The following is a 25,034-nucleotide window of genomic DNA, read 5'->3' on the forward strand; positions in this document are numbered from 1 at the left end:
ATTTTTTGATGAATAGAAAGTTTAAAAGAAATCTTTTGTAATATTAACTGTCACTCAGTAATTTAATGCGTCTATGCTGAGTAAAAGAATTTCTCCAAAAAAAAAAAATTGTTAAAAAAACACGTTACAAACAACGCAAGTTACGTAATCAAATTACTTTTTTCAAGTAACTAAGGAATGCATTACTTAAAAATTTGCAGCAAAATATCTGAGTTACTCTTTAAAATGAGCAACGCAAGTTACTTTGTTTTCCCATTTATTGACTGACGGCTCTCTTGTCCCCATGTTTAGAGAAATCAGGAGTAAGTGCAGAGGTGTTATCTGTGCTTTGTAAACATGGTGGTTATTGTTTTCAGTATTCCTCAAAATGAATAAAAACAGTGAAATGCACTCAGAATATCACGCAAACCTGCAATAATAAAATCTGATAAATAACGCATACACTTTATGTATTTAATATCACTTTTTTTTTTTTTAAATGTACAGGTGTGAATTTGCATTTCCTTTAGCCTGAGGCATTTGCCAAAAAATAGGATTTTTAAAAAACAAGCCCAGCCCAGGTTAAAAAAAGCAACGGAAAATTAACTTAACATTATTTTGCAGTTAATGCAATTTGTTACTTTTTTAGGGAGTAAGACAATATTTTAACACATTACTAGTAACTTTCCCCAACACTACTTATTTACCCCTACAGGCTGTGTATTGGTAACTAAATGGTACATACTAGTATTTCTTTGGAGGGAACTAACCGAGTAACAGCTGTTGTACAATTTTTTGTTTGAGAGAGTACAATGGCTACGATGTTAATGTCCAGCTTTGGACGATTGAGGGATTCAATGGTGTGCAAACTTTTAATTTATGTAATTTCATTTATTTTTGTCTTGTGAAACATTTACGTACACTGTAAAAAAAAATCAAAAAATGAGAAAACTTAAAAGTTGAAGGCAACCAGCTGCAGAAAATTTTTGAGTTTTCTCCTTCAAGTGGTTACCTTCAACTTTTAGGTTTTCTCAACTTTAATTTTTTACAGTGTATGTAAATGTTTGTAATGCAGATTCTTCTAGGCAGCATTAAATTAAAAAACAAAAAAAACAATGATCTTATAAAAAATGGTAACACTTTAGTGTATGGTCTTTTAACTAGTTGCTTATTAGCTTGCATATTACTAGAATATTGGCTGTTTATTAGTACTTATTAAGTACATATTAATGCTTTATTCTACATTCTTAATACTACCCAATACCTAAACTACCTACAATAACTACCTTAATAACTATTAATAAGCAGTAAATTAGGAGTTTATTGAAGGAAAAATATGTTACCTAAAAATCTTCCAAACTCTGCAAGGGGCATGAAACTAAAACTTTTTCTTCCAGACTTCTAGTTCTTACAGTGAGTATATTAGTGTGTCATAAATACATTTACATAAACAAATAAACAGTCTCCCCTGTAGGAATGTCTCTTATGGTCAAGCAAACGAACTCATATTGGCACAAAAGATTGAATGAATAAAATAAATCAAGGACACTCAGCGAGAAAGTTCTTCATACTCCGTCACAGTCTCTTTCATCTTATAACCTCCTTTCATTCAACCTGAAATATCAAACCTTCAGTGACTGTGATGACTGTCTGAATTTACATGCCACTCACACTCACTTCCTATTCACTTCCTTTGAAGCCTTTTGAAGCTATGCTGTCCTGAGTACGATTGTCACGGCTAATACTGACAAGTAGAAAGTCATTAAGGCTTTACAAAACCAGAACATCTTCACTAGTGTTGTATAATGACAGTCTATTCCTCGCAGGGCTTTCCAGTTATATTTGTGCTGTTCCTCTAGTGCTGTCGATCACATGTCTTATTGGGCCAGTTTATCTTGTGCATTTCCAGAGGCTTCTATGGGAAATTAGCCTAGATGACCCTGAAGCAATTTGATAGCATCTATTAATATGTTAGACATACAGTATCTTAGGAGGTTATAAGAAAAGTGGGCCGCTCCCTCAATATTATTATTATTATTGTTCTGTTTATAGAGCCTCCGGCAGTCACAGAGGCAGGTGTGATCTCTTAAAGGAAGTATTCCAGTTTCAGTACAAGTAAAGCTCAGTCTATAGCATTTGTGGCATAATATTTATTACCAACATTTCTTTAAAGGTGCTCTAGAACTTTTTTTTAAAAAGATGTAATATAAGTCTAAGTTGTCCCCTGAATGTGTCTGTTAAGTTTCAGCTCAAAATTTTTTTTAATTCATTTTTTTAACTGCCTATTTTGGGGCATCATTATAAATGAGCCGATTCAGGGTGTGTGGCCCTTTAATTCTCGTGCTCCATGCCCCAAGAGCTCGCACTTGCCTTAAACAACATACAAAAAAGTTCAAACAGCTAATATAACCCTCAAAATGGATCTTTACAAAGTGTTCGTCATGCAGCATGTCTAATCGCGTAAGTACAGTGTTTATTTTGATGTTTACATTGATTCTGAATGAGTTTGAGGCTATGCTCCGTGGCTAACGGCTAATGCTACACCGTTGGAGAGATTTATAAAGAATGAAGTTGTGTTTATGCATTATACAGACTGCAAGTGTTTAATAATGAAAATAGCGACGGCTCTTATCTCCGTGAACACAGTAAGAAACAATGGTAACTTTAACCACATTTAACAGTACATTAGCAACATGCTAACGAAACATTTAAAAAGACAATTTATAAATATCACTAAAAATATAATGTAATCATGAATCATGTCAGTTATTATTGCTCCATCTGCCATTTTTCGCTATTGTCCTTGATTGCTTACCTAGTCTGGTGATTCAGCTGTGCACATCCAGACGTTCTGCCCTTGTCTAATGCCTTTCATAATGTTGGAAACATGGGCTGGCATATGCAAATATTGGGGGCGTACATATTAATGATCCCGACTGTTACGTAACAGAGATTCGCCTGTTTTTCGGAGGTCTTTTAAACAAATTAGATTTATATAAGGAGGAAACAATGGAGTTTGAGACTCACTGTATGTCTTTTCCATGTACTGAACTCTTGTTATTTAACTATGCCGAGGTAAATTCAATTTTTGGATCTAGGGCACCTTTAAAAAACAAAGCCAAAATATGCAAAAGCTGGTTCTTATGAAGCACTTGCAGTGGAAGCAAATAGATCCCATCTTTAAATGTTAAAATACTCAATATTTCAGTAGTACAGCCACAAGATGCAAACAATATGCATGTTAAGATGATTTTAGTGTGATTAAAATTGCTTTCTAACCTTTTGTGTATGAACTTTTTAAACATATTGTAGAGCATGTCGAGTTTATATCAAATTGATTGTATTTAGTTTGTGAAGCATTACAAAAAAACTGAATATGAAGTGAAGATGGCCAATTTTGTGAAAGTGAATGCATTTGTGTATGTGCGTGCTAAAGGTTGTATGTGAGAGGGATGACTGTTGCTGTCTTCAAGTAAACCTATTAAGTGTGTTGTCACCTATTAAGTCACGTCACTGTCATTAGTACTTTTACGCTGTCAGTGTCAAGCCACAGCCTTCAGGTCGGAAGTCATGGAAGTGCATCTACTTAAGACTAAAAGTGCAGAGTTACTTACAGCAGTGCTGAAATGCAGTCATCTACACACAACAAACTGCTTCTGGTTCCTCGGCCATCTGGGCTCAGTGCACGTATGAGAGGACTGCAGTTCGCTCTGTTGGTTTTGTGATTGTTAAATAATTGTTTTTCATTATGTTGTCCTTGGGTAAGTGAGAGAGAAAGAGGAATTTAATGAGAGAAAATTGTAAGGCTTGTGGTTTGTGATGCTGTTCACCAAGGATGTCTGGGTTTTTCTAGTCCTTCGGTTTGAAATCCTCCATTCTCCTTCTTGACAGATTTTCTTTGTTTATGCCTTATGCTGTTATCACAAAACCAATCAGCAAACTTTCTATAAGTTTTTTTTTGAGCATGTTTATTGTTCTTGTTTAGCCGTTTCTTAAGTGACCTTTACTGTTTTCTTCATCTATCGTCTTAAAAATGAATAAATATGAATAAATATAAAAAGCGAGAGAAAGACAGAGTAACCTAATCAAAAATATTTTGATTGCAGAGGATACCAGTTAAAGGGGTGAGTGGAAATGTTGGCAGGGCAAGTGAAAAGTTTTAGGCTGGGTTCACACCGCAAGTGGCAGCAGAGCGGAAGCAACGCATATTTTTTTTCGGCGCCCATGTTAACAGATGAGAGCGTTCACACCGCACGCAGAGGCTGCGCGGCAGCGCGGAGCAGAGCAGAAGCAGCAGTGCCGCGATCGTTTCGGCGCTGGGTGTATTTTTGCTGTGCTGCTAACGCTCAATTAAAGTGAAAGTACACCTTTGATGGACAAAATAAACCAAAAAGTGCTCAAAATGCACAGAATAAGCATATCTAGTGTGTTTTAACAAGAATTGAAGTATGTCATGAAAGAAAATCAATATTAAAAAATATTTATAGAAGATTTACTCATTTAAACTTGTTTTTAATTATTCAGTTTGGGCTAAAGTATGGTATATTATAGAAAACTAAACTAAACTAGCCAGAACATATGATATATAAACATTATTTTAGTTATTACACAGACAGCAATATAGGCTCTTGCATACCCAAATCAAACCCGAGTTTGCAGTCTTGTAAACATGTTCATGCGTCAGATGATGTAAAACACAAAGCTTACCTCATTCGTGTGCAGCAATGGATGACACGAGGCTTTTATTTATTTTTATTTAGGCTATTTTATGTTTATATGTGAGTGTTGTACACCTTGCATGTTAACAAACTTTCAAGACTATCAAGTTTAACAATGACCAACAAATTTATAGCTGTCTTTGTAAAGAAATGCTCACTTTATATGTAGCTTCGAGCCGCTGCTTTGACGCTGTACAAACGCTTCCAGTGTGAATACTCGCGCGTCTCTGCAGCTGCAGTTCACGCTAACGCGCTGCTTCCGCTTTGCTGCCGCTTGCGGTGTGAACCCCGCCTAAAAATGCTGTAAAGTAAGGATTCTTTCAAAAATAGATTTTATCAATTAACTTCTATTAACTAAATTAAATCAATATTTGGTGTGACCACCCTTTGCGTTTTAAACAGCTTTTGTCATAGGTACACTTACAGATAGTTTGTTTTGGAGGAAGGTTTCTTCAAGTGTCTTGGAAACGTTGCCACAGTTCTTCTGGATTTAGTCTGTCTCAGTTATTTTTCTGTTTTTTCAACATAATCCAAGATAGACTCGATGATGGTGAGATCAGATCTCTGTGTGGAGCATACCTTGTGCATGCAAAAATCTCACAGAATTATTACAATTAATCGCAAAAGGAATGTTTGGAAATGTAAACTGATATTTCCTACTGACACACTACAGCAAAAGATATAAATAACTGGCTAAGGATTAGTTCACTTTCAAATGAAAATTAGCCCAAGTTTTACTCACCCTAAAGCCATCCTAGGTGTATATGACTTTCTTCTTTCTGATGAACACAAGCTGAAATATTAATAAATATCCTGATGCATTCAGAGCTTTATAATGGCAGTGAGCGGGATCAACGAGTATGAGCTGAAGAAAGTGTCTCCATCCACATACATCCATCATAAACGTACTCCACACGGCTTGGGGGGGGGGTTAATAAAGGCCTTCTGAAGTGAAGTGATGCATTTGTGAACTTGTGTCATAAATCTCTGGGTGACTGCTCACTGATAATATCAGTCGTTCCTCCATTTTGAATGAGTGACTCCGGGCGGGCCTGCCGCCACAGCAGCAAGCAGGCTCCTGATTGGTTAACGCGGTGCGAATTTACGCCAAAGTTCAAATTTTTCAACTCGGGCGTCAGACGCGAATTCGCGTCTTCCGCGCCGCGCTAAACGCGTCTTTACATTGACTTAACATTGAAATCATTCGCGCCAGACGCTCTATTCGCGTTTGGTGTGAACACAGCATTGCATGCCTTAAGCCCGGGACACACTGCACGATTTTTGGCTGTCCCAGGCGAAAGATTGCCATTGTGAAACAGTCGTGGCGATTTTTGTGATCGTGCCTCTTAATCGGTGGTCCTATGTAGTACAGTGAGAGAGGTTCAAAGACGGACGTTTTCCCGGTCTTGTGGTGTCAGAAATTCAGCATGATCATCACACAGTGTGTTTGCTGCTACGACCTACGTCTACTGACCAGCCAATAAAAATGCGACATGAAATCAACGCGACATGGCGCTAAAACTTAAAACTGCTTACCTCAAGCTCTTTTCCCTTCTTCTTTCACCGCTTCCATTTTTTTCAGCACACATAAAAACTACAACTGCCAAAGAGTGATTCAACATGGTCTTTTTGTTTACCGCTATCGCATGCTAATGACGTTTTATTCTTCTATAGAAACTTGCAACGTAGCCTAAAAGTCAATAGGTGTCTAAATGCATGTCGTACCCAAGTTTAAAAGATCCATGTAGCACAGTTTGATTTGTAATGATCTCATAGGATTGCTAAAATCGTGCAGTGTATCCCGGGCTTAAGACTTTTGCACAGTACTGTATCTAAAACACCGTATCCTTTTTTGATGCTGCTTCTTCAATTTAGAGATTTAATGTTCTATCAAGTCCAAAGATGCAGGTCTACACAAAGGATTTTGTGTGTGTGTGTGTTGAGTTTAACCTTTGTTCTGTGTCAACAGGTCAAACACGGAGGGCGGTTCACCAGAAGACGCTATTGTTGTGGAGACAGGAAGCGATGAGAAAGAAAGCTTGACGGATTCTCTTCCATCTTTGTGTTTAAAGCAAGTCTTCCCCAAATACACAAAGCAGTTTAATTACTTGCGGGTCGTGGAACGCATCGCTGCCATTTTCCTGCGCTTCCTCGGCGTCAAAGGAACCATGAGACTGGGCCCGACCGGGTTCCGCACCTTTATCAGGCAAGTCATTAGTTCCTGTAGCTCGACTGGCTAACGACAACCGTTACGCTGGCTCAAATTTAATTGGCATAAATCATCATGGCTAAATTTAGTGGAATGAATGCGATTCTGCCTCCATCTTAGTGTTTCCGTCTTCAGAATACGAAAAGATTCAGGTGTCACGTACCACATTAACTGAGCGTCTCCTTTAGGAACTGCAAGCTGAGTAACAGCAGCTTCTCAATGGCTTCAGTGGACATCCTGTACATCGACATCACGCGCCGCTGGGCCGGAATGCTCCCCGACTCCAGAGAGGCAGGCAAGCGGCCCACCAATCACGATGCAATTTACAGCACATCTTCACTCCCGCGGCCGACACACAATCAAAAAGCTGTTAAACAGCCTCCAATAAAAGACACATTTGCTGCTATTCATCATAGCGCATTTCCCCTCGCATGCAGTCATAAATGAGATCGTCAGGGGAGATAATTGACAAATAAATTCACTTCTTCGTTCATTTGCCCAGTACTTGTAGATTGGAAAAATACATGGCCAATCAACTAATGCCACATAACCAAATTTTCAAGCTCTGCTTCAATCTTTCATATTTTAATTTCTTTAATATTTAATTTTTTTGCTTTCAATTTGAAAAGATACTTTGGTAAATGGGAACATTTGTGTGTGTGAGTGTGTGCCAAAGCTAATGTGCCCTCACATTAAGTCATTTCTGCTTTTAAATGAGCACTGGTAATATTCCTTGTGATGGTGCATTAGGTTGGGTCATGCTAGCATCGTTTTCTTGGAGGAACGTATGAAATGAATAATGCATGCCAGGCCTTGCTTCTCCTAATCAAAAGAGAGAATGAATATATACTCGAGTCTCTGTGCTCCTAAATGGCCAGAGTGGAATGATGTGAGCTGAATTCCGGAACATTTCGGAAGGTTGCACTGAATTTGGTCATTAGCGCCTTGCAGTTGGGAATCAACACACAGACACGCACACACACACACACTCACAGACGACAAACTGTGTGTGGCGAGAGGAAAGTAATAACTGGTGGATAAGGTTGATATTTATAAATAATAGAAGGAGCTGTTTAAAAGTGGGGGGATCAGACTGTTTATCCCCGAGGAGGAAGGAGAGAGAGATAGCGCTGCCGTGATCTTCATTAATACTAATACATTTACTGTTGAGGAATGCTGACTGGACACTTGGACAGAATACTTAAAGAAGCAAGGATTTATCGGTCTTTGAGTTCCTTTCTTCACTCCAGTCCATCCTAGAACTCAGTCTGCTTCATTTGACAGGAAAACGCTGAATTCTTTAAGCGCTCCTTCATTAGTCTGCTTAATGAAACCTCTTTTCTCCTTCTGGAGAACAGCATTGCTTTATTAATTCTCGCCATCCATTCTCAACGTACACATATTTCTGACCAGCACAGCATGCCGCCTGTTTTCTTTCTAGATGTATTTCACGGCTCCGTCGTGTCCGCAGCGAGGGCTCATTAACGCTCCGTATATGCAGTCAGACGAGTGATCTGCATCCACCTTCAGTCTCAAACCCCCTAATGGTTCCTGAGAACCTTAATATTTGTAATAACAGCAAGTGGCTTTATCATTGAAATGCACAAAGAGAATTTCACTGCTCTCTTTCTTCATGTTTAAAACGTACAAAGTTTTTCTGTCTGTACTTTTCTCCCTCGACTCTCAGGCTCAGATGTGACCTTGAGAATTCGCTGCTGATGATTTGCGCTTGCTGATGAAGTTTTTAGCCGAAACATAAATATAGTTTAATTAAGTTTTCATCAGCTTGGAGATATGACTGAAACCACGTACACTAAATAATACACAGATGAAGCCACATTCATTAATAAACAAGCAGAAGGGAAAATCTGCCATATGTACACTTCTGATTAAAGCCTCTTACAGCTCGCAAATAATGTCACAAATGGCTTTTCTCAAATCTTTTGTTCTCTTGTCAGTATACTATTTAAATGACAATTACATGTTTGTATAGATTTTTTTTATTGCTCATACTATATAGTCATAGCTCAAATATGAACTTATGAGTCAAAGTCTGTTACTTAGGGTTTGAGGTCTTTCAAAATCTCTAACCTTAAAGGGTTAGTTCATCCAAAAATGAAATTCTGTCATTAATTACTAACCCTCATGTCGTTCCACACACACAAGACCTTTGTTCATCTTCAGAGCACAATTTAAGATTTTTTTGATGAGATCCGAGAGGCATCTCACTCCATAGACAGCAATTTAACCACCACTTTCAAGGTCCAGAAAGGTACTAAAGACATCGTTAAAATAGTCCACGTGACTGCAGGGGTTCAACCTTCAACACAGAAGAGAAGATGTTGTTAAATAAAGCTGTTTGTTTTGTTTTGTTTTTGTGCACAAAAAGTATTCTTGTCGATTCATAAAGTTAAGGTTGAACCACTGTAGTCACGTCGACTATTTTAACGATGTCTTTAGTACCTTTCTGGACCTTGAAAGTGGTGGTTAAATTGCTATCTATGGAGTGATATACCTCTCGGATTTCATCAAAAAAATCTTAATTTTTGTTCTTATGGGTGTGGAACGACATGAGGGTGAGTAATTAATGGCAGAATTTCTCCTTTTTGGGTGAACTAACCCTTTAACCCTTAAATGCATGAATGCTTCGCCAACCATTCTTACATATTCGGGTCATTAGCGACCCGGATCTATATTTAACTCGGATGGATCTCCACCTGTTGTGATAATATAAAAACATATCTAATATTAGAATAACCATTACAGAAGAATAAAATAAAGCATATTTTGCTACCTTTTGGAGCTTGGAAGGGTTCATTTTGAGCAGATGTGTTATATTTTTAATCAAAATGTCCAACTTCAATGAATATACGAATGAATGAATGACTGAATAGACTGAAGTCCCTACTCGACATTTCTTATTTTTTGATAATCCATTATACTCTACAGAAAAATTACATAATTTATAGACAAAAAGATGTCGATAGTTTCATTTTATCGTCAAGCGAGTAGAGATTTGACGATAATCTGACAACAAAGGTGTCATAAACTGTGTTGCTTTAAACTCAAATCACGCAAGAAACAAAACCATATTTTTCAGTGGTCCAGCTAATGCGCAGATTTGACTGTGACGGTAAACCAACACACGATTGTCCCTTTAAGGAAGCAATTTGTTCTTTTTGACTGTCAAGTAAAAGCTCCTTCTCTCTTTCAGGAATGTCTCTTCAGGCATTTATTGAGGCCTTCTTCTACCTGGCAGCACGCAGGTTCAAGGCTGTACTCCTGCGGGAGCAGGTGCTCTTGCTGCTGGAGGTGTGTGAGGGGGCCCTCGAGGGGCAGAGCCACAGCGAGAAGCCACGGCCACAACGGTCACACCCAGCTCAATCATCAGCGCCAAACGCGTTCAGCTCCCCAGCACTGACACGCCGCCACCATCTACGGCACCAGCCGCTGCAACTCTCTGCTAAAGCAAACACAGAGAACTGACAATCTCACTCATACAAAACCGTTCCATGTCTTCTGAGGTACAATGCCATGTGCTTTTGAATAAATAAAGAAAGAGGATAGAATAATGAAGCGGATATCATATTATATAGAAGCCAGGATAGATTCACTCTCTGTGCAATAGCTCAAGTTGAATTGTTTATACACAGCTCAGATGAAGATATTTCTTTCACCACACTACACAGAAAAATGTAAATGGAAGACATTCATGTGTGTGTTCTGATGCCAGTACACTAACACTCAGGCACTTGTTTCAGTGCTAAATGTGCGGACAGCGTGCGTATGAGCATATGCTTACCTTCAGGTAATGTGGGTAGTATTTGTGCGAATCAATCACTGCAGGGATAACGAAGCATCCTGGTGAAAATATCACAGGGATTCGGTGTTTCTTAAAGGGAAGGGATGCTGTCGTAACACCACTTCACTTCAGAAAAGCAGCTAATTATCTCAAACGGCCACCTTTAACTGACTAGACAGAGCGACACGGTGGTCTTTTGTTAGGGAATGGCACCAAGTGCACTCAAAGTTTACGAAGTTTTGTTTTATTTATACCCATAGAGATTTATTATTTATTGTTTTTCACTTAACCAAGTCATTTACTATAGCTTTATTGAAATGCTTCTGCATGTAGAAATTATGACAGAAGGAAAAAAAGGGGTTTGCTGTGGTTTAATGCAAGCGGACATCTCACTGGATTAGCACATATTTACACAGATCATTTAACCCTCATTTAATATCACATTGCAGCTGCAGGCATTTACATATACATATTAGGCTTGACTGAGATGTACTTTTTATGGTAATGAATAAACATTGCATTTAAAACAATACGTTGTATTGTTTTATTCTACTCTTTCAGTTGTTCTCAGTGTACAAACACACAGAACCTTTCCCAAGTGTGGGATTGGTCTGATTAATTTTTTTTTTTTTTTTTTTTTTTATGTTTTTGAAAGATCACCAAATGTATGGAAACTGTGATACATATAGTCTATTTGATGCATAGAAAATTCAAAACAACAGCATTTATTTGAAATCTGTTGTAACATTATAAATATCTTTGCTGTCATTTTTGATTCAAAAAATCTGAAAAAAGTATCACCCCCCCAAAAAAGCCTCTTCCTGACCCAATAGTTACCATTGGCGTATGTAATTACTTGTAATACTGCCCATAAAATGTCAAATCATCAGTAGGAAACAAAAAAACAAACCACATTTTATAATTGCTCATCAACTGAATAATGAAGACAACAAAGCAGGCATATGAAATAACTAAATAAAACTTTAATTATTCTAGTTGCAAATGTACATAAATTGCACAGCCACAATTGTATAGTTCTTAACATGGACAAATTTCTCTGTACATTATTGTTCTTGTCATTGTCCTAAAACAAAGCAAGAGTCCAGCCAATACTTTACTTTAAACATACTTACAAAAATCTTTTCTACAAGGATTATAAAACATACAACATATTTTAGGTATTCATTTATAGATTTTATATCTTTTCTCTTTATATATCATTTATTTCACATAGCTACTATTTCACATTGACTGCTTGAAAAAAAAAAGCGTAGTTTTACTTGCAAAAGTTTTCTAAACTTCGAGAACTGAAATGAAGCCAGATAAAGACATATCTGACGAAAAAGAACAGAGACAACAGCAAAAATCTTTTTAATTCAATACTGTTCTAAACTACTATTTTTTTGACTCGCTAGTAGCTTCTCATGTGGATGAAAATAGACATAATGACTCTGCAAAACCTCAGACCTCATTAAAAACAGAACGTGAAAAAACAAAGATGACAGCTGTGTCTGTGAGAGAAAACATGTGAAAAATAAATATCGGTTCCCTTTTGTGCAACAACACGATCCTCAAGCCGAGTTTAAGGTTGATCAAATGAATTTTAAATGACCCTAGATACTGATCTGCCTTATTTAGACAGTCCTGAAGCATTTAGTACATGCAAAACTACTTTATCGGGGCATCAAAAGAGCATGTGATTGGTTGAGGTATCAACACAGTCCAAACAATTAGTCTCATGGCATTTACACTCCATGTGCGCGTTTGTTTGAATGGAAGGATTTAGCGTTTGGCTACCATGGTACGAATGATAATGCTACAAATAAAACTGAATGACAAATCAGAGCTTCCCTGGCTTAATAATAATAATAATGAGCACCTTGAGTTTGCTACATATTCATGGAGTGAAGTAAACCCAGGTGGACATGACAAAGGGAAAAAGTGCATAGTCTTCAAAGCATTTGAGAAGCTGGGGCGACAGATGCGGTTTGTGCTTGTTAAATTACTACCCCTCAATCTGATCTCACATTTCAGACACAAATCAGCCAATGTAACAACGTCATTCGCTCTAAAGTTACCTTTAACGTTGCTTTTTATATATATATATATATATATAATATTAACTTATTCACATAATACTCCATCACAGAGCCCATATACAGAGAGAATAAAAATAACATCTCTATCTTACATGTCCCGTGACAGGTTGTCTTTTAATATGTATCTGTATATCTCTGCAACAAAATCGAGACGCGTCATGTGTCTCACTTCCTCAAAGACCAAAAAGTTAAAGGAAAACAGCAGCTCCATGCTGCACCTCAGTGCCGAACATGACAAATGCAGAAAAGTCCTCCTCACATACATTATTAAATACAAAAATATACAAACTCTAAATGCTGAAATGAAAAGTGTGCAGCAATTTGGAGCGATGAGGCAACACATAAAAAACACACGTGTACAAAAGAATTAAAAAAGGAGACTGAAAAACAAGAAAAACCCATGAAGAGAAAATAAACTCGAAGCAAAACTCTCCCAAACAATGCAGGAAGAAAATATGAGATAAACAAGACAGTTTTCAAAACTTCAAACTCAAATCGGTCTATTGTAGTGTCTAAAACATTCGCTCTGCTCCATCTGAGCAGTTTGTGCTAATTCAAAATCTTGGCATATCTAAAAATGGACCCAAAATGACATTTAGGATGTGTTTGGTACAGACTGAAACCTTTTTTTGTCTGTATTAAAAATAAAACAAAAGAAGATGGAGAATGTAAAATATATACTTTTTTTTAATCTATGCACATTATAATCTATCATAGATATTCAGCTGAACTATAAAAACAAATAAGAACTATTTCAGATGCAACATTTTAAGGCTTCTCATGATGGAGAGACAAAGTGCACTATGTAGGGAGAAACAGAAACAGGACAAGATCAAATATGAGAGGATATGGAGGAGAGAGCTAAATTCTCCACAAAGAGTTGCTCATTCTGTAGTTTCAGTCGTTTCTTATTAAAGTACAGACCATTATAAAGAAATGTGACAAAATCTAGTTTCTTTTTCTTTTTCTTTTTAAAGGCTGTATGGAGAACACCTATTTTAAAGCATGAAAATGACTTTTTTTGCAGGCTAGAAGGTTCTAATGTCTTTATAATGTCGCCAAGTCAGCGGTATTGTTTTTCTCTTTTATATTTTACAGTTAGCTATTGTGAAACACGAATGAAAGTCTAGTGGTGTGTCCTAACATGAAGCACTTGAACAGTAGTCTCACCGGCGGATGTTTACAGCGGATCTTTCTCCACATTTCCGAACAATCGTTTCGCCAACCGTCAAAGGTCGGTGTTCAGCATCCTCACCTGCAGTGTTTCTCTCAGTGTTCACTTACAGAATATCTGCACACTCGCTCGTGTCCTCTCTCTTCATTCTGTCGGCAGGGGGTTTTCGTTCAGCAGTTGGAGCTGTTGCGAAACTCCCCGTTTTCTGTGATCTGCAGCTTGGTGGGGTTGGTGGGAGAGATGCCGTTCCGCGTCTGCATGCTGTAGCGCTCTTTCAGCTGTGACAGGGCGCTCATTAGCCTCGAGTTAGCCGCGTCCAGAGATGCTATCCGCTTCTCCTGCGGAGAGAGACAAAATCCTCTGAAAATACCAACACCAGCAATTTCAGCAGTTACAAAGAATTTTTATGAGAAATTGTTTGAGAATGGAAGAAAATAAATATGCCCTGGTGAACAGTGAATCCAGCCCGGATCAAGTGATTTTTAGGGGATATTTTGGACGTCATCAGCTTTTAGGTTCTCATATTACGTTCAGCTCTGCTGCCAATGGGTTAACTGTCACATTCGTGTTTCTGATTTACAAGAATCTTTAAAGTGAGTGCATAATTATGCATATATTTATTGAACATGAGACATTGTGTTTAGTCAATCTCCAGCCAAGCAATGCCAACTGTTCTGAAAACTCAATATGAATAGCTGAGAAACCATGTTGTTCAATAACAGCTGTATGTTGATCATTTGTAGAATGAAAACATAAAAACTGCTTTTTGGGAAAAGGGATTAAAGATACTAAAATGTATATCTGAAAACAGGGTTTATGATTTGTATTACTGAGCGAAATTGATTGCACATCAACGATAAAACTGTCTTGGATGATAATCGCAAATAACATCACGACTGTGATGATCTGGCTCGTGTCTGTGACCAAATCACAGCTGCGATGTTATTTGTGGTGACGCTCAACCTCAAGTGTTTAATTGCTTGTTTCTCCCCGAACACATGTACATGAAAGGAGAAGAAACAAACCAGTTGGTTTCCTTGGAAAACATACATAAAATGCGTATTTCCTTGAATTTACTTGCATTTCACAGTATTAGGAAGTCTGTTTTGTTCAGATTTACAAAACAGGGCACACATCAGGAATACTGAGTTGGAGTATTATTTTAATCGGCAGATATTTCCACAGCCCTCACTGTGGGACAGTGAATATTAACATGAACATGAAATATGATTAATGATGCAGATTCTGTCAGACACACTTACAGTTTGTTTAACTGAAGCATTTGTTTCTTTAGAAAAATACAGCATAGATTCCCTAGGGGTTTTTATTGAACTGCAGGGGTTTTGTGAGATTGTGAAATTGCAATGCCAAATATGCACTACCGTTCAAATGTTTGGGGTCAGTAAGATTTTATTTTTAAAGAAATTAATACTTTTTCTCAGCAGGGATGCATTAAATTGATCAAAAGTGACAGTAAAGACTTACACAAGATTTATATATAAAAAAAATGCTGTTCTTTTGAACTTTCTATTTATCAAAGTATCCTGACAAAAATAGATCACAGTTTCCACATACATATTAAGCAGCACAACGGTTTTCAACATTTTGATGATAATAAAAAATGTTTCTTGAGCAGCAAATCAGCATACTAGAACGATTGCTGAAGGATCATGTGACACTGAAGACTGGAGTAATGGCTGCCTCAGCTTTGCCATCACAGGAATAAATGACATTTTAAAATATATTCAAATAGACAACAGTTATTTAAAATTGTAATAATATATCACAATATTACTGTTTTTACTGTATTTTTATGTATTTAAATAAATGCAGCCTGGAAACTTCTTTTGAAAACATTAAAAAGCCTTACAGACCCCAAACCGCTAATCATTTATTTCTTGGTTCAATAATATGGTTTATTCAACTAATTATAAGAAATTAGTATCAAGTAAATTTTCAAGCCAATTTTACTGGCATTGGTATCAACTACTGACATTTTGGTGTGATGACAACCCTCAGGCAAAGATTTGTGAAATGTATTTAATTTGTTGAAAAGTTAACATTTAAAATCAGTACACAAGTAAGCAATAAGGTACGACGCGAAGTGGAGTGCCTGCAACCCCTTCAGCCGTGACTTAGACGCAACTGACAAATGCTTTGACTAGAGCTGTCAGTCATGGGAAAACCCCTTAACTGTTAAAAGGACAAGATAATACATCAGACATTTAAACAGATTTTTTATTATGAACATAGGACTGACCTGAAGGAAAATGTTAAATCTGAATCCAGGTAATAAACTCGCTCACTCAATCTCTTTCTCTTATACATAATACAGTAAGCTTCAATGAACAATATCAATTGAGAACATACAGTTTATGTTGCTAAGAGTGGTTGCTAAGGATGTTGTGTAGTGATACACAGAACCGTTGGGTGAAGCGGTCATAGCCGTGTTTTATCGTGAATAAAACACCTATTGACCAATCAGAATCAAGGACAGGAACTAGCATTTAAGTCATTCACAGCTGGTATAGACATACCTGCGCATCAATAATCTTCTGTTTGGAGTCAACCACCGCCTGCATATCAGCATGATCCTTCTTCAGCTCTTCCTCCACAGACATCAACCTGCATCAACACAAAACAAACACACACACACACACTCAGTCCAGCCTTCATACATCCTCACATTCTGTCTTTGATCTAGAGCTCAAGGCCATAAATAGCTGCCCCTTAACATCAGTCTTGGTGGAAAGCAGCTCTCAGTAAATTCTGCCATGAGGAAAGCTAAAAGCTCTAAAAGCTCTCTGTCTTCTCAGATTGCCACTAATACACTGTCAGCTGAAAGCAAAATAACACTCGGCATCGGAGGCATGTGGTGGACTTCTTTAAGGCAAAGTGCACTCTCTGCTTGTTTAAAGTAAATTTGTGTTCTAGCTCAGTCAGTTAAGATTTCGTTTATGTGACTCAAGGACTAATTGAAAAATTTCCAAATTTTTCATTGTCAATTTCCACCAGTTTAACCCATTCAGGCCAATTTGTGGACCGGTTGTGAACTTGATATTGACAATGTAATCAGAGTGCTCTGGACGTTTTTGTCTACCTGTCCCCTGGTTACAAACTCCCACCTGCTTATGATGCCCTTCATCTGCAGATCTTTGTCTTCCTGTTGCCGTCTCAATCTCTCCTCTGACTCGTCCAGCCGGGCCTGATACTCCAGCAGCATCTTCTGCGCCTGTTCGTCCTGTCCCTTCAGCCGGGCCTCGTATTCCTCCAGCCTCTGCACCGACACGCGCAGCCGCTCCTGCAGCATACTGATCTCCGCCTGGTACTGCAAGAGATGTATTTTTGTTGAACCTCATTATAAGCTGCAGTCAGCACTAAATGTTGAGCTATGAGTCATAAAAATAAAAAAAAATTCCGTGAAATGTAATCGTAAGTGGACTATTAGTAACTTTTACAATAAGGTTCAATTTCTTAAAGGGATAGTTCAACATTTTTTCATCATTTTCTGACCCACAAGTTTTTCCAAACCTGTATGATTTTTTTTCTTCTGCTGAACACAAAAGAAGGTATTTTGAAGAATATGGGTAACCCATTGACTTACCATTGGTAATCCATTGACTAATGATGGGCCCCATTGACTTCCATAGTGGAGGAAAAAAATAAAAAAAATACCATGGAAGTCAATGCCCATATCAACAACATTCTTCAAAATATCTTCTTTTGTCTTCAGCAGAAGAAAGAAATTCATACAGGTTTGGAACAATTTGAGGGTGAGTAAATGATGACAGAATTTTTATTTTTGGGTGAATTGTCCCTTTAACATTAGTTATTGCATTAGGTGTCATAAATTAACGACAAAATACATTTTTTACAGCATCTTAATTAATAAATATACTTTTGTTCAATGTTAATTCATGTTCATTCATAATAAATTAACTAATGTTAATTTATACAACTTGCAATGTTAAAAATGTATTAATATATGTAGAAATTAACATTAACTTGCATGTAGATTAATAAATGCTGTAAAAGGTGTTAGCGCAGCAACATGCTAATGACAAACTTTGTTGGAATCAATTATTAGTTTAGATTCAATTATTATTAGTAAAATGACTATAAATAATTTGTGAGGCACAGTGTTTAGTTCCCAGTGTTGTTATTGTTAACTAAACAATTAAAAATAGTTTTCAGCAATTGAAATAAAGCTATATATAAAAAAAAAAAATAGATCATCTAAACTATTAGATGAAAAATAAACTTAGAATATTAGAAATGTTGCCTTGGCAACTAACTAAAATAAAATAAATATAAGTACTAAAATATTTAAAAACAACTAAAACTAATCAATATGACAAAAGCACATAACATTACTAAAACTTAAACTAAAATGAAAATGAAATCTGAAAATATCAAAATAAAAGCTAATTAAAAATATGAATAAATACTATAATAGTAATAATAATATAAAAATACTAAAATAACTGTGTTCCACACCAGTCACAGAGGGCAAGAATCAGAAAGAATGACAGATGGACAAGGAATGATGACGGCAAGCAGGCTATTATGTCTCTTTCTCACTTTCACACATACTAAAGTCTGAGAGCACTCGTAGAAATTGATTCTAAGAACTGTGAAATTTCTGCACCACTAGCGGCACCAAACGGAATTTCAAACAATCCTACCACCTCTTCCCTATGCGGAAAGAATCACAGAGCTCCTGAGGTCAACCAACTGACGGTTTACTTTAGAGTTTCTGCTCAGTAAACTTGGATTTTACCATACACATTTCACCCTTAAGTCAGCATTCAGAAACACCCAACTCAGAGCTGAATGTTGGATTGCTGACACTGAGAGAATCCTCTTGACTTAGTGAAATTAGTGTAGGATGATGATTCATTTCCTATCCAGAGTGTGTTTGCATGAGCTAAAATCTCTGCTGTTATGGTGTGTGGGTGGTCAGTTACCTTTTCAGCTTGTGTGTGCTCATCTCTGCAAAGCTCCGTCTCAGACTCCTGCTCTATATATGGCACATTCATCAACCAGGCAGCAGTACGGTCCAATGCACTAGGGTTCACTGGGGACGGGGCCTATGGGACATACACACAAACACACATACGCATGAATAAACTGAAGATGAAACATACACACTCACACTCACACAAAGAAGTCATGCCAGGGGCGTCACATTCCCAACAGGCAATGTGGACAAGCAGACATGATGACACTTAGCATGGCGTGCCGTGAGGTTGAATAAAAAGAACATGTATGATAGGGGTGTAACGGTACACGTATTTGTACCGAACCGTTTCGGTACAGGGCTTTCGGTACGGTGCACGTGTGTACCGAAGCATTACATTGCAACCAATATTCACCACCAATAACCGCAATAAGCTCTGCGTTTTGTTACTTTCGATAAGAAACAAAGTGTCATCCTTCAAATTCTGTCCACGAAATCATGAAGTTTAAACAGAAAATGCCATTTTGACGTGCTTTGATGTGGGGTGACAGATCACTGTACAGGCGCCTCAGTTCAACCGGCAGCGCGAGCGCGGAGCGCAAGTGAATGTGTTCATCTCTTCCTCCTTAATACTAGTTACAGAATAAACATGAAAGAACATCTGAAGGTATGTTGCAAGATTCAGTACAACTTACTGAAACGGTCATATCTCATGTAATCGCTCATTCAGTGTTTCAACGGTGGAAAGACATCAATGAAAGCTTCCGTATTCAACAATATGTCATGATGCATTTACCTCAGAAAAGCCATTCAGTGTTCACAGCTTGTTAGTTCGCTAGAGAAATGAACTCTTTCGCTGAAGAGTTTGGTTCCAAAACGCAATAACTCCATTTTGATTATTTTGAGTAAAAAGGTGTTTTCTTTACCAAGTAAGTGGCAAGATGAAAACCCCTATTTTCTGTTTCAAACTTTCAGATAGCATCTTTTGGATATAAAAACATTAAAAATTCAAATCTACATTTTGATTTTAAAAAGTTTATTATAAAAACGTATTATTTTTTTTCCCAAAATGCAATAAATCCATGAAACTTTTTTTTTTTTTCAAAATGCAATTAATTCGTCAATATAAAAGTTATTTTTCATTTTGAAAATACACAACAAAGTAAGTTGATTCACATATATGACAGAGTCTAAACTTTGCCAATATTTATCTTATATTCAGCCATTTTACTAAAAATACATTCAACCGTCGCTCCCAAAATGGTCATCTTGTTAATGTTATGAATTATTTGTCATTACCGATTAAAGAGTATCTGGCGCCACCGCACGGTTAAATAAACACACTTTTTTTCTGCGTACATTGGTATTAAAAACGGCTTTTAAAAAAGCCTTTAATGTTTACAGTGCGTGGAATGGTGCGCTGTGATTGGTTGAGAGCGGATATATCACGTTCTGCAGAAAAAGGAGACTGGCGTTTGTCGCGTTTTGGGAAGAAAGGGAGAAAACATGACAGAATAACACGACGGATATCGCATTTTGCGCAAAACTAATAAATGACTTTTCAATACCGACCAGATACAATACTGATTTTGGCGGAAACTCAATTTTTTGAAAATGGCGTTTATCGCGTTTTGGAACCAAACTCTTCATATGCACTGTATTAGCCAATATATTCATTATTTTACTTAACCTTTTAGTGATATCCTGATTAGGCTATTTAATGTATGTTTAAATAAATCTGATGTTAAAATAACAGCCACTGTGTAGAAATGATTATATTTCAACAACGAATTGGAGTAAAAACATTTAGAAGTTAATGCAAAAACTGCCTTAGGTGCAGCTTACAGGTTTGCATACAATTTGTTATTTGAGTGTTGATTATTTTATCTAAAAATAAAAAGCAATTGAATTTAGGCTAATAGTTTGTGCTTCTTTCAAGTTAGGGCTCCCTACATAGTTTATAGCATTAGCAGAGATCATTTTTTTTATCCTTAAGAAACTTTTAGTTTTAATTTAGACAAAGACAAAAACACAATTTGTTCAGTAAACCTCTGTTTAATAATAAAAAAAAGCAATTTTATGTTTAGTTTTCTCTCCACCTGCTGTACCGAAAACTGTACCGAACCGTGACTTCAAAACCGAGGTACGTACCGAACCGTGAGTTTTGTGTACCGTTACACCCCTAATGTATGACATATGAGCAAGATTATCTATAATAACACGCTGAGTTAGAATACATTACAAAGAAGAGGTGGTGGCTATTTTTCTTAGTTCATGATGACCCCCCACCCCCACCCCACAACCTATAAATATATCCATTTCACTCTAATGCATGTACCAATAAGGAAAAAAAAAAAGATCTGACACTACTTCGGTTTCATTGTGGGCTTTCAAACTGGCTTTTTACCTCATTTTGTCAATGAGGTAAGAAAAATAATACTTCAGTCTGATGGAAGATGTTAATCTTTCTTCCAAGGTATAATGTAACTGATTCTATAATCAACCACAGTATTCACAGGAAGTCCACAGATGTGACTTTCACAGTCAGAGTAAGAGCCTGGAGGTGCTCTGCAATGTAATAAATGTGTGCACACATGTGGTTTCCATAGACACGCTTCCATCAATCAATTCGAGCAATCAATCAAATCCCAAGAGAGAGAGACAACAATGCATTGTGGATATGGGAAATGCCCTTCCTGTCCACTTCATTGTCAAATTGTTAAGAAAAATGACTGCCAGGGGCAACAGTGAATGTTGAAAGGTTGATGATTGGTAGCAAGCTTTGCCCTTAGATTGTTATTAGAATCAATAACTCAGACCTGCTGCAAGACATATTACTAGGTAAAGGTTAGATAAAGATACATAATAAATGATCCAATATATATAAAGACTAATGTTTTATCTATTTGAGGAACGGAGAAGAGTGTCTTAGTCTAGCATTTGTCATCGAATCATATCCAGTAGGGTCTTAAATAGCCTGTGTGTAGCAATAACACGAGATTTTGGCCAAATTACAGAAAAAAAGTGATTGACCGCATAGCTATAGTAAACTTTATAACCTGATGAAAACGTAATGCAATGCACTTACTGCCTCAGATGCGGCTGTTCTAATGACGGACAAAAATTCTCTGGTCAAAAGCCTTATAACTCCATTTGAAGCTTGATTTTGTGATATGTAATATATATATATTATATGATATATATATCAAACGGTGTTTAATTGTGTAAAAAAAAGTGTTTTTCCATTTCTTGAAAAGTAGCATTATTTGAGATACGAGGTCTAGCAGAAATGTGTAATCATTAGCATTTTTAACTCCACATACTATTCTTTATATGCTAGCAAACATGTACGCACTTGTTTATGTGGCCCACGATGCTTCGTTTCCGGACTGTCCCCTTTGGAAGAGGAGCTCTGCTGTCGAAGCCGTGCGCCACTTCCGGGCCAATCTGGTGATGATGACATCACAGTGTTATTAGGAGGCCGTGGGTAGGGGGTGGAGTTTAATAGGTTGGGTGGAGTTCGTCCTCTGGGTGCAGTCTGTGTGGGTGGTGGAGGCTGGTCAATACGCCGTTGGGGACCGCCGCTGCTCTGTCGTGGAACCATAGGCTGGTTTCCGTGCTGCGCGTCAGTTAGCGACAGTTGCCGTCTCGAGAAATCTCCCGAACGTCTCGCAAACTCCTCCCCCACCGAAGCTCCCTGGGTAAGAAAGGTGTGCTTGGTTCCTCCAAGACCCTCTTCGTTGTTGCTATGGGAACTGACGGAGCTATGACACTCTGACCCAGAATCCCCACTCGCATTCCCTCTAGCTGATACAGGCAACCCTGCTGCCATCTGGTACACTGGATTCTGAAAGGATAGCGGGGCCAAGAGCTGTGTAGGCCTGCCTGGGGCCCCTTCTGCTCCTGGAGTAGTTGGAGTCTGTCCTGGCCTGTGAAGAGTAGGGCCTCCGGCAATGTTGCCTTGGGGAGTCCGTGCATTCCAGGGAACCATGGCACCCTCACCTAAACCTTCTGAAGTTATCCCTGCCGGGATGGCAATAGGTTCTAAAGCTCTGGCCGCTTCTTGGAGGTCTACCATGGACAAGCTCTTGCCACCATTGGCCAGGCCCAGCTCGGGTTCATTGGCCTCAGAGTAGCTAGAACTGCGGGCAGGGGAGCCCTGGAGGCCAGAAGAGCGTGTGACGAAGAAGAGGTCTTTGTTTTCAGGGGTGGGGGAAGGGAGGCGAGTGAAGTCCACCGGGCTAGTAAAGCGAAGAGATGGAGACATGGACCAGAAAGAGAAAAATTAATAATTAAACATGTACAGTATAGGGCGGTAAAACGGTACACAAACAGCAATCATTTAAAAGAAGATTGAAAAAACATTTGCTCTGTTCTGAATCTTAGTGCGCTGCCTTAATGCTCCCTAAAGCAGCATCCTAGTTGAAATAGAACATTGTTCATGTTCTAATTCTTATTTATTGACATTACTCCGTACATTTTGCAAACTTCATCCATAGATTGGATTTTATACTGAGCTTACAGCAAGGCATTCTGAGATTGTATCTGCAAAGGAAGCATGTGATGCTGTCCAAGATGGTATCTTAGAGGACAGCATAATCTTGCTGCCTACCTTTTGGAAGAGCATCACAATCACAAGACCCTCATAATATAGTAGCTAGTGTTTGAGAAACAGAAACCATAAATCTTTCTCAAACACGCATAAATGCCATACTAGACAGTTCCAGACAAGTACAAAATATCAGAGAGAATGCAAGGTTATTATATGTCTCTTTCTGTCTTTACTTTCACACAGACTGTTTATTGTCTGGATATCTGCAAAAAAAAAAAAAAAAATGCTAATTTATTTCATCATAATCTCCGTCCAGACACCAACCAACAAGCTCCACTCAATGCTTTCTCCTCACAGCCTCCATCTCTTTTGATCCCCCAGTATATTTATCTTCCCTTTCCCTGAATATGTGTGTGCGCGTGTGTGTGTGAACTACAATTACAGGCCTCTCATTCTCTCTGGCTCTCATAAATGTCGGTGGGGAATTAGCAGCGAGCTAGACAGATAAAGATGAGCTGCTCAGTCTGCTGGATGAAGTGAGGACACACTCTTAAGAAAGCGACAGATAACGATGAGTACGTAAGCAATATGACAATGTAACTGCTCTTCAAATCTTTACAATGTCATTGCCTGATATAACACTGAACTTGAAGATGATTGGTTGATATGTCAGAACACCTATTTATCATGACATCTACATTATGTTTTTTTTTTTTTTTTTGCACAGCCATCTACAGTTACGTAAACAGTTACGTAAATTTGATGCAGTGGATCTGATTCATGGCTTACCCTGGTAGGTCACTGTCGATGGCCATCTTTTGTAATCCAGTGGAGATGCTGCATCCAGGGGTTGGAGGGGAGGGCACACGATCAGAAGGAACGTTCATCTGTACGTTCGGTGGGTTTGTTAACGCTCCATGTACGTCCCTCAATATTCTGGGTAATGGGCCAAGCTTGGAGGCAGCACTCTAAGGACATGGATAAAATATCCCATTGAAAATTAACAAATGCCCCAAAGATCTCTTATGTCTGTGCAGGACTCTCTATTAGCCTCTTTGAGAAAGGAGGCAGAAGATAACAGAACATCAATGACTGCACTGAAATGAGTTCCTGGAGCTGAACTGGTAAAGCATGCCGCTAACAATGCCAAGGTCATGGGTTTGATTCCTAGGGAACACAGTTACTGATAAAATGTACAGTATAGCTTGAATTTATTGCAAGTTGCTCTGGATAAAAAAGCATTATGCAGTGATTTAAATGTAAATGGTGCATCCATTACTCAACAATTAAAAATCAAACCTAATTACCTCCCAAAGTGCTATATTAGAGATCGATTAGATCTCTAATTAATTAGAGATTAGAGACCGATATAGCCATCAGGCAGGACAATCAACCGATATTTAGCCATAACTGATATCTGTTAGGCTGATTTATATAAGTCTGAACTGCAAAACTACCTGTTTTTAAGTATTTCACAATATTACTGTTTTTACTGTTCATATTGTGCTTTTGATCAAATAAATGCAGCCTTGGTGAGCATA

At 37.8% G+C, this 25,034-nt stretch overlaps 2 protein-coding genes across 13 annotated transcripts in view; one reads left to right on the top strand and one right to left on the bottom strand.

The window, feature by feature from the left end:
• Positions 1–11,238, top strand: part of ttll11 (tubulin tyrosine ligase-like family, member 11) — a 28,075-nt gene extending 16,837 nt beyond the window's left edge. For all 3 annotated transcript variants that reach the window (XM_048188502.1, XM_048188504.1, XM_048188503.1), the window contains 3 exons: positions 6,667–6,903; positions 7,095–7,201; positions 10,121–11,238. In XM_048188502.1, the coding sequence (XP_048044459.1) occupies positions 6,667–6,903; positions 7,095–7,201; positions 10,121–10,392 (616 nt within the window). In that variant the 3' untranslated portion in view covers positions 10,393–11,238. The remainder of the gene's footprint in view (positions 1–6,666; positions 6,904–7,094; positions 7,202–10,120) is intronic.
• A 431-nt stretch (positions 11,239–11,669) lies between these two features.
• Positions 11,670–25,034, bottom strand: part of dab2ipb (DAB2 interacting protein b) — a 179,479-nt gene continuing 166,114 nt past the window's right edge. For all 10 annotated transcript variants that reach the window (XM_048188492.1, XM_048188493.1, XM_048188491.1 and 7 more), the window contains 6 exons: positions 24,283–24,461; positions 22,297–23,182; positions 18,949–19,071; positions 17,107–17,309; positions 16,519–16,606; positions 11,670–14,319 (listed from right to left, as the gene is read on the bottom strand). In XM_048188492.1, the coding sequence (XP_048044449.1) occupies positions 14,152–14,319; positions 16,519–16,606; positions 17,107–17,309; positions 18,949–19,071; positions 22,297–23,182; positions 24,283–24,461 (1,647 nt within the window). In that variant the 3' untranslated portion in view covers positions 11,670–14,151. The remainder of the gene's footprint in view (positions 14,320–16,518; positions 16,607–17,106; positions 17,310–18,948; positions 19,072–22,296; positions 23,183–24,282; positions 24,462–25,034) is intronic.

Source organism: Megalobrama amblycephala, linkage group LG4, assembly GCF_018812025.1.
Source record: "Megalobrama amblycephala isolate DHTTF-2021 linkage group LG4, ASM1881202v1, whole genome shotgun sequence".
NCBI lineage: Eukaryota > Metazoa > Chordata > Actinopteri > Cypriniformes > Xenocyprididae > Megalobrama > Megalobrama amblycephala.